This window comes from Acinonyx jubatus, chromosome B1, assembly GCF_027475565.1.
Source record: "Acinonyx jubatus isolate Ajub_Pintada_27869175 chromosome B1, VMU_Ajub_asm_v1.0, whole genome shotgun sequence".
In the NCBI taxonomy this organism is placed as follows: Eukaryota; Metazoa; Chordata; class Mammalia; order Carnivora; family Felidae; genus Acinonyx; species Acinonyx jubatus.
The window spans coordinates 27653059-27665103 of record NC_069382.1 but is presented as its reverse complement, the minus strand read 5'-3'; the positions used below and the strand labels follow the sequence as shown (position 1 = coordinate 27665103).

At 37.9% G+C, this 12045-nt stretch overlaps 1 protein-coding gene across 2 annotated transcripts in view; it reads right to left on the bottom strand.

Moving 5' to 3' along the window:
* Positions 1 to 12045, bottom strand: part of UBXN8 (UBX domain protein 8) — a 29016-nt gene that overhangs the window by 4458 nt on the left and 12513 nt on the right. Inside the window, exons 4-6 of one of the 2 annotated variants that reach the window (XM_015062678.3) lie at positions 8268 to 8390; positions 5542 to 5682; positions 3490 to 3531 (exon numbers count right to left, since the gene is read on the bottom strand). In XM_015062678.3, the coding sequence (XP_014918164.1) occupies positions 3490 to 3531; positions 5542 to 5682; positions 8268 to 8390 (306 nt within the window). The remainder of the gene's footprint in view (positions 1 to 3489; positions 3532 to 5541; positions 5683 to 8267; positions 8391 to 12045) is intronic. The other variant, XM_015062679.3, reaches the window with a different exon arrangement.

Sequence of the window (12045 nt, the reverse complement as noted above, 5' to 3'; positions counted from 1 at the left end):
CTCTATGGGGTTTTACAGGCATTTAGCTCTGAGAGCAGTAGATCAACGTGAAGGTCCAGATAAAATTCACCTGAAACATAAAAATGTCTTCTGAAATGGAAGAGAACATCTTCCTCTTGATTGAGATCAATGACACAGCCTTCTGGCAAGGACACCAGAGACTAGATGCTTCTGTCTGTCCAGATAATATCAAGGTTGCACAGGGGCTTCAAAATTCATCTACCAAACCAAGAAGATCCAGTCCACCTTAGAGTCTACAGACAAGAAAAACGCCGGGTTGCAAGGAAACAAGTGTCCCAAGTTACTCTATCATCATAAGCTGTGCGCCATGCCTGTGTCCTCCAAGCAAGTGACAGACAGGCGTGGAGTTGGTCCTGGATGCTGGAAACTCTAAGAGACCTCCTCTCCTGGAGGAGCTCCTGCTCCATCTGCTTTACGTATTGTTTCCCCGTCAGTTCCCCTTTGATAAAACAGTAAAATAGCTAAAAAGACCTTGCAAACTACCAGTTAATATTATAAGACATTAAAAAAAAAAGGATGAAGAATTAATAATTTATTCTGATGGGCATTATTTATCAGTCAGGAAACCCTTTCTTTTTTAAAATTTATTATTATTATTATTATTACTATGTTAATGTTTATTTTGGGAGAGATGTGGGGGAAGGTGCAGAGAGAGGAGGACAGATGATCTGAAACTGGCTCCAAGCTGACAACAGAGAGCCTGATGCAGGACCCAAACTCACGAACTGCGAGATCATAACCCAAGCCAAAGTCGGATGCTTAACCGACTGAGCCACCCCAGGTGCTCCAGGAAACCCTTTCTTATGGCTAACATTATCATAACTGTCCTGGGAGTTATGTAGGTATCATAAGATATAGAAATGGTGGTTTTACAGCAGCACCTACCCCCTTCAGGAAAGCCATGTTAGAAAATATTTCCATTCAAGTAGATAAGGTATTTGATTCATATCCAAATCAGTGCAATGCTGAGCCCTGTTGTACTTCTACTAATGAATAGTTTTATAATAACACACAAAAAAATCACAAAACAGCTGAATCACAGATTTAAAGTCAATTTTGCTTATTTTTAGAAATGACAAAATTTAACTTGGCAGTGAGGTTCTGTTCAAAGGCTAATGATCTGAAAGCAGAATTAAAGCCAAATTCTTTATGAGAAACTAGGGTTTCAAATATACTGAATTAAAGGGGTACCTGGCTGGTTCAGTAGGTTAAGCATCTAACTTTTTTTTTTTTTGTTTCTTTTTAAGCATCTAACTTTTTTAGTTCAGGTCAGGGTCTCACAGCCACATATCAGGCTCCAGTTTGACAGTGCTTGCTTGGGATTCTCTTTTTCCTCTCTCTGTCCCTCTCTCTCAAAATAAAAATTATATATATATAATATATATAAGTTAATATTTGCCATTATGTTTAGATACTCAAGAGAAATTAACTATCATTGTTTGAAAATCTAGCAACTGTTTTGTTATTTCAATTACTATGAAAATTGGTTGTGCTGTTTCTCCTAATATTACTGACAGCATAGAGGATTGACATATGAATGGGTAAAAGACATGGGACACAATCCAAATTGGAAAGTAAATCACAATGCCAAACACAGATTGTTAAATGAAAGCTAAATTAAAAGTGGCAGCAGGGGCACCTGGCTGGCTCAGTCAGTGGAGTGTGTGAATCTTGATCTCCGAGTGGTGAGTTCAAGCCCCAAGTTGGGTGTAGAGATTACTTTAAAAAAAAAAAAATCTTAAAAAGAAAAAGTAGCAGCAATAAACAAAATTTAATTCCCAGGGACTCCTTAAAATGAAAGGTAGTTTACAATATGAAAATAGTTGCAGACAGAAAGAAGATGGGAGTTTGTTTGGAAAGTTGACACTTTTTTTTTTTTTTTTTTAACATTGGTTTATTTTTGAGAGGCAGAGCATGAGTGGGGGAGGGGCAGAGAGCAAGAGACAGAATCCGAAACAGGCTCCAGGCTCTGAGCTGTCAGCACAGAGCCCAACGTGGGGCTCGTTCAACTCACGAACTGTAAGATCATGACCTGAGCCGAAGTCAGACATTCAACTGACTGAGCCACCCAGACACCCCTAGTGTCATGTGTTTTAAAACCAGAGTAAAAAAGGTGCTCCCAGTCAAACCTGAGCTATATCTAATTACGTCTGTATTATAAATGGGTGTGAGAATGTAGAAGGGTGTGTGTCAGGACAGACATATCACAGACATGAATTTTTTGGGTATAACAGAAAGAAATGAGAAGTTTTTTTCTCTCTCTCTCTTTTTTTTTTTTAATTGTGTTTCTCCTCCAAGATCAGTATCTGCATTGCATGTTTCATTTTCTCTATTTTTGCATGACTTCTGGATTTTCCTCAGACAGCCAAAGTATTCCATTGAAATGTTGCAAGTGTATTGATAAAATTAAGACCCTCCCAGTGGCAGACTCACAACTGGTTTTCAAGGAGTATAATAGTTGCCAAGCTCTAAGAAATAGAAAACCATCAGGGCTTCCCTTTGCCTAAAGGACTTAATGGCTTTAAAGACACATGCTCCCAGTACATTAGAGACCTGTCTGAAATTCTGCTGGGCAACCACAGGAAGGCAGCACAGAATGTGGCACAGCAGCTGGGCAGATGGAAGCTCAGTGCAGTGTGGAGGTTCAATTGAACCCTGCCCCCCAAAACAGCAAACCATCCTTCAATTCAAACATCTACACAGCAGCTGCATGCTTCATTTTCTCTTTGTTAAGGGGAAAACTACAATTTGAAGTCATCTGCCTATCTTTGAGAGTGTGCTCGCGCAGAAGCAGGGGAGGGGTAGAGGGAGAAAGGGAATCTCAAGCAGGCTCCAGGCTCAGCAGGGAACCTGCAAGGGGCTCAGTCCCACAATCCAACCCTGGGATTGTGACTTGAGTCAAAATCAAGAGTTGGTCCCTAAACTGAGCCACCCAGGCGTCCCTGATTTTTTAGTAAAAAGTAACCCCTGGGCTCCTGGGTGGCTCAGTCAGTTAAGTGTCTGCATTTGGCTCAGGTCATGATCTCACAGTTCGTGGGTTTGAGCCCCATGTCAGGCTCGGTGTGGTCAGTACAGAGCCCTCTTCAGAACCTCTGACTCCATCTCTCTCTGTCCCTTTCCTGCTTGCTCTCCGTCTCTCTCAAAATAAATAAATAAACAACAAAAAATCTAGAAAAAACAAGTAACTCCTTTGCTGACCTAAAGTTTTGGAAAAGCCCATGTATCATATCTCTGCCTGATGAGGTGTGGGGGCTCTAAAGACCCACTCGGTGGATGGCAGGCTCCAAAACTGGACACAGGCTGAGAGGTTTGCTATTACACCACGTTCAAAACAGACCTAATTACAGGGCTATCACATAAACATGCGTACTCTCTTCTTTTTCTAAACCCAAACTGAGATAAGACATACTCACTTGATGTTAAAGAAAACAAAATATATTTAATTTCCAGAGAAAAAAATGAGCTTACTTCGTCAGCTGTTTCAGGAGGTTCTTCAGGTAGATCAAGAACCTAAAGAAAATCAAGTATTACTAAGAAGAGTGTAAACATTTTGAAGAAAAAAAAAAAAATCTCAGTGAGAAGAGTTCCTTTTAATATAGAGTTTAGACACATCTAAGCCTAATGGAATCTTTTATTTATTTTTAAAAATTTCTTTAATTATTTATTTATTTTGAGAGAGACGGAGAGAGAGCGAGCACACACACAGGCGGGGCAACGGCAGAGAAAGAGAGACAGAATCCCAAGCAGGCTCTACACCATAAGCACAGAGCCCTATGTGGGGATTGAACTCAAACTGTGAGATCATGACCTGAGCTGAGACAAGAGTCTGACGCTTAACAGACTCTGCCACCCAGGCACCCCAATGAAATCTTTTAATATACATTTATAAAAATGTACAATATGAGGGGCGCCTGGGTGGCGCAGTTGGTTAAGCGTCCAACTTCAGCCAGGTCACGATCTCGCGGTCCGTGAGTTCGAGCCCCGCGTCAGGCTCTGGGCTGTTTCCGATTCTGTGTCTCCCTCTCTCTCTGCCCCTCCCCCATTCATGCTCTGTCTCTCTCTGTCCCAAAAATAAATGTTGAAAAAAAAAATTAAAAAAAAAAAAGTACAATATGAAAGGGCTCAATTAAACATTTTTGGTAAGCCATTCTGTGCTAAATACATGATAATAACAGGATGTGGGATGATAGCTACCAATCTATGCATATTTAAGAATCTCATTTTTATGATATTCCAAGACACTACATAAAAATATACTATTTAAAGACACAGAGGATAAATATTAAGTTCAACAGACCCCAAAGTTATTTAGGTTCATACGTATACACATTTTAAATGTGTATCTTTCTTCACTGGCACTTCTAGGGCACTGGATAAGAAACATTCACTTTGGTTGTCTTCATGATTTACTGATGTTTCCTTATTTCTGTTTATTACAAAACCAGGTGTTCAGACCATTTTCTCTCGTTTAACAGGGTTACCAACAATTTTACCTTCAGGGACGCTTTTTGTTTTTTAATACCACAGACTCATGTTTTCTAGCATTGTATCTAGCCAACATTAACTGCATTTTATCAAATAAACCATTTACTTTCCTTTGGTATCAAAAGCCTGACAGTCAACCAAAATTTACCAACAACATGAGACGATTCATGTTATTAACAAAAAGCTAAGACTCCTGAAGTTTTAATTAGTCCATAAGATCTTTTTGAAATGCTAGAAATAGTTCAATGACTTGACTGCCACCCTCAGGCCCCATTATGGGGCTAAGCAACCTCAGACCAAGAGGCAACACATTAGAAACTATGTTCAGGGAACATATGGCCTCCCAGCATCCCTTAAGAGTCAGGGCAAAGAGATTTATTTCCAACCTTTGCCAGATCCAAATGAGGGTCAACTTAAGGATTAAAAATTTGAAAGAACAGAAGTAATAATGAACCTCAGCACTGTTCCAAAATGAATGGTTGCTAACCCATTCCCTGGAAGGGCTACTGAGAAAAATATTACCCACGTTAATAATATTAGCCACTCGGGGGCTTGGGTGGCTCAATTGGTAGAGCATGCAACTCTTGATCTAGGGGTTATGGGTTCAAGCCCCATGCTGGGTGCAGAGATTGCTTAAAAATAAAATCTTAAAAAAAATTTTTTTAATAAAAAAATAATAATTTTAGCCTCTCACTAAATATGGGTTAATCATGTCTTAGTTACCTGTAGGAATATTTCCCTTAGTAAACATTTTTCATTTCTACATAATAAAATTACTTCCTCAAAAGAACGGAGTATTTTGTAAATCTGTCATTTATCTTCATAGCTTCCTTCTAAGTGTGGTTCAGAACATTAATATTAGTATCAAATAGCAAAGTGGTTTTTAATGAAGCTGATCCCTTTATAAGGTAGTGGGAAGACACCATCTGGATTAAAAGCCAGTCCTAATCTTCACTCAGTATACCACCTCGCCCAGAGAACCATATTCCTACTGCACACTGATACAATTACATGAGTAGGCATTCAGTAATGAACCTCCTTCTGCGTGGGCTGTTCAGCAGATGGTGAAATTTTGGTTAGAGGCTTAGGCAAGTTCCGTCTCTTTGCTGCTTCTCTGCTGTTTGATGTTTCAAAAGATGTCTGACTCCCATTTTCAAGCACCAACTCTTCATCACCCTGGTCAAAAACAACAGACAATTTCTAAATAGTCTCTAGTATAAACTTTATTCAATTCACAGTGGCTCTTTCTTTTACCCTGATGGCATTTCAGTAAAAAATGACATTTCAGTTAAAAAAAACAAAACAAAACAAAACTCAACTCAGGGGTGCCTGGGTGGCTCAGTCGGTTGGGTGTCCCTTCGGCTCAGGTCACAATCTCGCAGTCTGTGAGTTCGAGCCCCATGTCAGGCTCTGCGCTGACAGCTCAGAGCCTGGAGCCTGTTTTGGATTCTGTGTCTCCCTCTCTCTGCCCCTCCCCAACTCACACTCTGTCTCTCTCTCTCTCAAAAATAAAATAAAAACATAAAAATAATTTTTTTTAATTAAAAAAAATTTAGTAAAAAATACTGGCTGGCTCTGTTGGCAAAGCATGCAACTCTTAATCTCAGAGTCGTGAGTTCAAGCCTCTCGTTGGGTGTGGAGTCTGCTTAAAAAGAAAAAAAAAAAAGAACTCAGTCAATATTAGGTCCAGAAATTTAAAGCATTATTTCCTTGGACAAGAAAACATAGAGCTTAACATCCTGTAGAAACTACTCTTACCCAGCCCTGGGGTTCCCCCTGATAGACACAAGGCTGAGAGGCATCTTTCCATTTTAATTGATCCCCACAGTTTTTAGTAGGGTGGAAGAAATAAGAAAACCTGAATGATATCCTTTTCTCCTTTCATTAAAGGATGCAAGACAGTGCAAGGGATTATGCTTTAAAAATCTGTGAAAAGAGAATAGGTATGTAAAAACATGTCTGTGTATGTAACCATGAAATACTTCCATAGTTGAACATGGCCGAAGTATCCTGTTACATGTATTTTAGTTCTCAGATTCAAACTCTGATCTTCCTTTTGACTTTATCACTTTAGAAAGCAAAGGAATTTATTCCAGAAACCATATTACTTTTTATTAATATTATCCATTAAAACTTTTTCCTGAGCAAGATAATTAACTTAAATGTCAAATTCTCACATACATACTTACTAGTTCAAAAATACCCTTTTCTACATCCACTGACTTGTAAAAGTTCTCTTCATCAGACTAAAATGGCCACCATTTTGGCGGGCTGTTTTATTCCTTTATCCTAAGAAAACCTGGTGGAAGGGGAGGGGCAATGGGAGTCAAGAGATCTAGATGCTCAATAGTTAACTGGCCAAACAGGCTGACTGCAAAGCACCAGGCTCCATCAGCTGCCACCTACACTTTCTCTCAGCAATTAACATTCTGATTCTCACATTTTTTTTTTTAAGTTTATTTATTATTGAGAGAGATAGAGAGAAAACCAGTGGGGAAGGGGCAGAGAGAGGGGAACAAAGGCCCAAAGAGCCAGATGCGGGGCTCAAACTCACAAACTGTGAGATCATGACTTGAGCCGAAGTCGGCTTAACTGACTGAACCACCCAGGTGCCCCCTGATTCTCACATTCTTGATAGTCCTAAGAGCCTTAAGTCATAACAATGCCAGTGGTCTGCTTGGTCCCTGACTTCTTGTTGTCCCCACTAATTAGGTTAAAATATATGCTACTAGTGTCATGAAGACATAGCCTGAAAGCAAGGGGCAGAATGACTAATTCATTTTGTGACCATTTGAGAAAAAGGTGTGGCCAGCTAAAGTCAGGCTTCTGAACAGAAGACAAACTCATCTCCGAAGTGACATCACTCCACAGAGCAGGCACATTTCATGCTGCACATCTTTCGCATTCATTTCATTACCCACCCTTGATGCACATTTACCATTATGAAATGGATAACAATGGAGTCTAGCTTCACAGTAAGAATCCTGTTAACCTTTACTGGATCATTTTATTTATAGGATAGTAAAAGATGCAATATAAATAGAAAGCAAAAAAACCCAAAAAGTCTTTGGGACAGAAATGATCTTACACATAAAATCTCTGACTAGTTACTCTCAAACTTAATTTTTTTTTTTTTTTCAGGTAGGCTCCAGGTCCAACATGGGGGAGCTTGAACTCATGGCCCTGAGATTAAGAGTTGCATGGTCTACCAACTGAGCCAGGCAGCCACCCCTAAAACTTAATTCCTTTATGAATATCGTTTTTCCTCTGTAAAAAAACTTTGAGCTGAAAACTACCATTAGCAAATGACAAAAGTTCATACTCAATGCCAAAGGAAAAAAGAGTCAAAGGTTAATTTGGCTTTATAGAAACAGAGCGAAACATAATGAGTATAATGTGAGCTTGTCATACCTTGGAGATCTTAAGGAAAGATCTGAATTTCCTCATATAAAATATGGTGATTGGTCAACAGTTTTCTCAAAGACAACTTTATGTTAGATCTTCTCAAACATCTAGGTTATATGCTCTTTGGGCACCAAAAGCACTTAATCCTTCAACACACAAATATGCTCTATGTACAATCGTTAGCAATAAAGATTCCTAAAAACCAGACCAGTTTAACATCATTCGAAATTTTAAAAACCCAAATATGTAATATGCTTGTATATTATATGTACTTATACATTATATGTCATATACATATATTGCATGTATGTATGTAGTAGCAGAATTCAAAATATAAAGTGAGACTATTTTCTAACCCCAAGTTTATGACCATTGCTCAATTTCCAAGTTTCACCCGTCATCTGATAAAAGCGCTCTTCCAGTTTTCTCAATTTCATCTCCTGGTGAGGTTTTAGAACATTCTCTATGTATCTGCTGACCTATTAAAAAAAATAGTAAATGAGGTGTTATTACCATAACATTCCAAAGATCTTCCATGGTCTATAAAGTTGTAAATAAGAAACAGGTTAACAAATTGTGTTTTCTGTCACACTAAATTTTGTCAAAAAAGCAGCATCCTCCTTTTACATCACTCTCTAAAAATCTGCATATATACCTAAAGTAGATAAAAACAAATGTTCTATGCTTATGCTTATTTGGCAGTTGGCCTCTAGATATTTTAATGTGTTCTCAGTCCAACAAAAACTTACTACGAACTAGGGATACAAAGATGCATAGGATGTGATGCTTGGCTTCTAGGAGCTTAAAGTCAAAGCCATTTGTTCAAGGCACAATGCCCAAGGCAAGAAGTCACTTGGAAAAGTGTTAATGAACAGCTTAATCATAGTAAAGTAGAAAATATTTTTGGGCTTAAAAGAAATGGAGATTCTGGTGGGGTTTTTTTGTTTTTATTTTTATAAGTTTATTTATTTACTTTTTGGGAGGGAGGGGCAGATAGAGAGGGAGACAGAATCCCAAGCAGGCTTGCACTGTCAGCGCAGAGACCAACGTGGGGCTTGAACTCACAAACTTCAAAATCATGACCTGAGCTGAACACTCAACCAAGTGAGCCACCCAGGCATGCCAGAAAAAGAATATTGTGAACAACTGTAAACCAACAATTCAGAAAACCAAGATGAAGTTGACAAACTCCTAGAAACATACAAATTGCCTAAACTGACTCAAGAAGAATTAGGAAATCTCAACATACCTAATAAGATACTGAATCAGTAATTAAAAGCCTCCCAGTAAAGAAAAGTAGATTCACAGGTGAATTCTATCAAATCTTTAAACATTTTTTAATGTTTATCTATTTTTGAGAGAGAGAGAACGTGCGCATGTGTGTGTATACAAGTGGAGGAGGGGCAGAGAGAGGGAGAGACACAGAATCTGAAGCAGGTGCCAGGCTCTGAGCTGTCAGCTCACTCAAGGCCCGAACCCACGAACTTCAAGATCATGGCCTGAGCAGAAGTGGGATGCTCAACCAACTGGACTACCCAGGTGCTCTTCTATCAAACCTTTAAGGAAGAGTTAACACTGTCTTGTTGACACTCCAAAAAATAAAAGTAAGAACAGTTCCTAATTAATTACATGAGGTCAACATCATCCTGATACCAAAGCCAGGCAAAGACACTACAAGACTAGTACAAACCAGTATCTCTTATGTAGATGCAAAAATCCTCAACGAAATTCTAGCAAACTGAATCCAAAAACATACTGAAAGGATTATATACCAGCTATGTGTGATTCATCCCAAGAATGCAAGACGTTTCAACATAAGAAAATCAATCAGTGTAATACATATCAATAAAACAAAGGAAAAAAATACATGATCATCTCAATTGATAAGGAAAAAACATTTGACAAAACTCAACACTCTTTATGATAAAAATACTCAGAAACTAGGAATAGGAAGGAACTTGCTCAACATAACAAGTAGCTAGAAAAAACCCATAGCTAACATCACATTCAGTGGTGAAAGACTAAAAGCTTTCTAAGACCAGGAACAACACAAGGATGCTGGCTTTCACCACTACTATTCAACACCATTTAGAAGTTTTAGCTAGAGCAATAGGCAAGAAAAATAAACAAACACCATTTTGGAAAGGAGGAAGTAAAACTATCCCTATTCTCAGATGACATGATCTTATATAGGTATATATTAGAGATATTGAAGGTCAGTTTGCAATAAAGTAAATATCACAATAAAGCAAGTCAAATTAATTTTCTGGTTTCCCAGTGCATATAAAAGTTATGTTTAGGGATGCCTGGGTGGCCCAGTCAGTTAAGTGTCCAACTCTTGGTTTCGGCTCAGGTCATGATCTCATGGTTTGTGGGTTCGAGCCCCAAATCAGGCTCTGTGCTGACAGTGTAGAGCCTGCTTGGGATTCTCTCTCTTCCCCTCTCTCTCTGCCCCTCCCCTGCTGTTTCTCTCTCTTTCCTTGTCTCTGCTCCTCCCCCACTTGTGCTTTCTCTCTCAAAATAAATAAACTTAAAAAAAGTTATGTTTATACTATACTGTAGTCTACTAAGTGTGCAATAGCATTAGGTCTACAAAAAAGTACATGACTTAATTAAAAAATACTTTCTTGTTAAAAAATGCTAACCATTATCTGAGCTTTCATTGAGTTGCAATCACTGATCACAGATTACCATAAAAAATATAATAATAAAACATTTGAAATATTGCGACAATTACCAAAATATAACACAGAGACACGAAGTGAGCAAATGCTGTTAGAAAAAAATGGCACCAATAGACTTGCTCAATGTAGGGTTGCCATAAACATTCAATATGTAAAAACAAAACAAAACAAAACAAAAAAAAAACCTGTATCTGCAAAGCACAATAAAATGAAGTACAATAAAATAAGGTTTGCCTTAATAGAAAATCCAAAGAATCCATGCACAGCAATCACTAGAGCTATTAAATAATAAACAAAGTGCAGGGTACAAGATCAACACAGAAAAACCATTTGTATTTCTATACACTAGCAATGAAAAGTCAAAAAAGGAAATTAAAACCACAATTACATTTAAAACAGCATCCAAAATAAAATATGTAGAAATAAATTTAGCCAAAAGGGTAACTATGTACACTGAAACCTATAAAATATTGTTGGAAGAAATTAAAGATATAAATTAGTGGAAAGACATTACAGGCTTATGGTTGAAAGTTTTAATATCATTAAGATGTCAACACGAGGCAAAGCAAGGAAGACTTAATATAAAATGTCAAAACTACCCAAAGCAATCTATGGATTTTGATGTAATCCTTCTCAAAAATCACAAAGGCCTTTTTTACAGAAATGGAAAAGCCAACTCAAATTTATTTGAAGGTGTAAAGAGCCCCAAACAGCCAAAACAATATTAAAAAAGAAACTGAATCCCCACCTCACACTATATACAAAAATATATACACACTATATACTCAAAGTGGATTAGTAACCTAAATATAAAAGCTACAACTTTACAACTCTTTTTTTTTTCTTTTTACAACTATACAACTCTTGAAAGAAAATATATAGGGGTAAATCATCATGGCTTTCAATTTGGCAATGGATTCTTAGAGGGACAATGGATTTGGCAATGGACACCAAAAGCATGAGCAACAAAAGAAATAACTGGATTTCATCAAAATTTTTGTGCATCAATGGACAATATCAAAATAATGAAGAGAACCCACACAATTGGAGAAAATACTTGGAGATTATGTATCTGATAAGAGTCTAGTATCCAGAATACATAAATAACTCTCATTTAAAAAAAAAAAAAGACAACACAACGCAAAAATGGGCAAAGAACTTGAACAGACATTTCTGCAGAGAAGACGTAAGAATAGACATTCTCCAGCAAGCATATGAAAAGACATTCAACATTATTAGTCATTAGGGAAATGCAAATCAAAACCACAATGTGATACCACTTCATGCTCATCACAATGAGAATTTATTGTTTTGAGAGAGAGAGTACATGGGAGGGGCAGAGAAAGAGGCAGAGAGAGAAAATCCCAGGCAGGGACACAGGGCTTGAACTCACGAACCTCAAGATCTGAGCCAAAATCAAGAGTCAGACACCTAACCAACTGAGCCACCC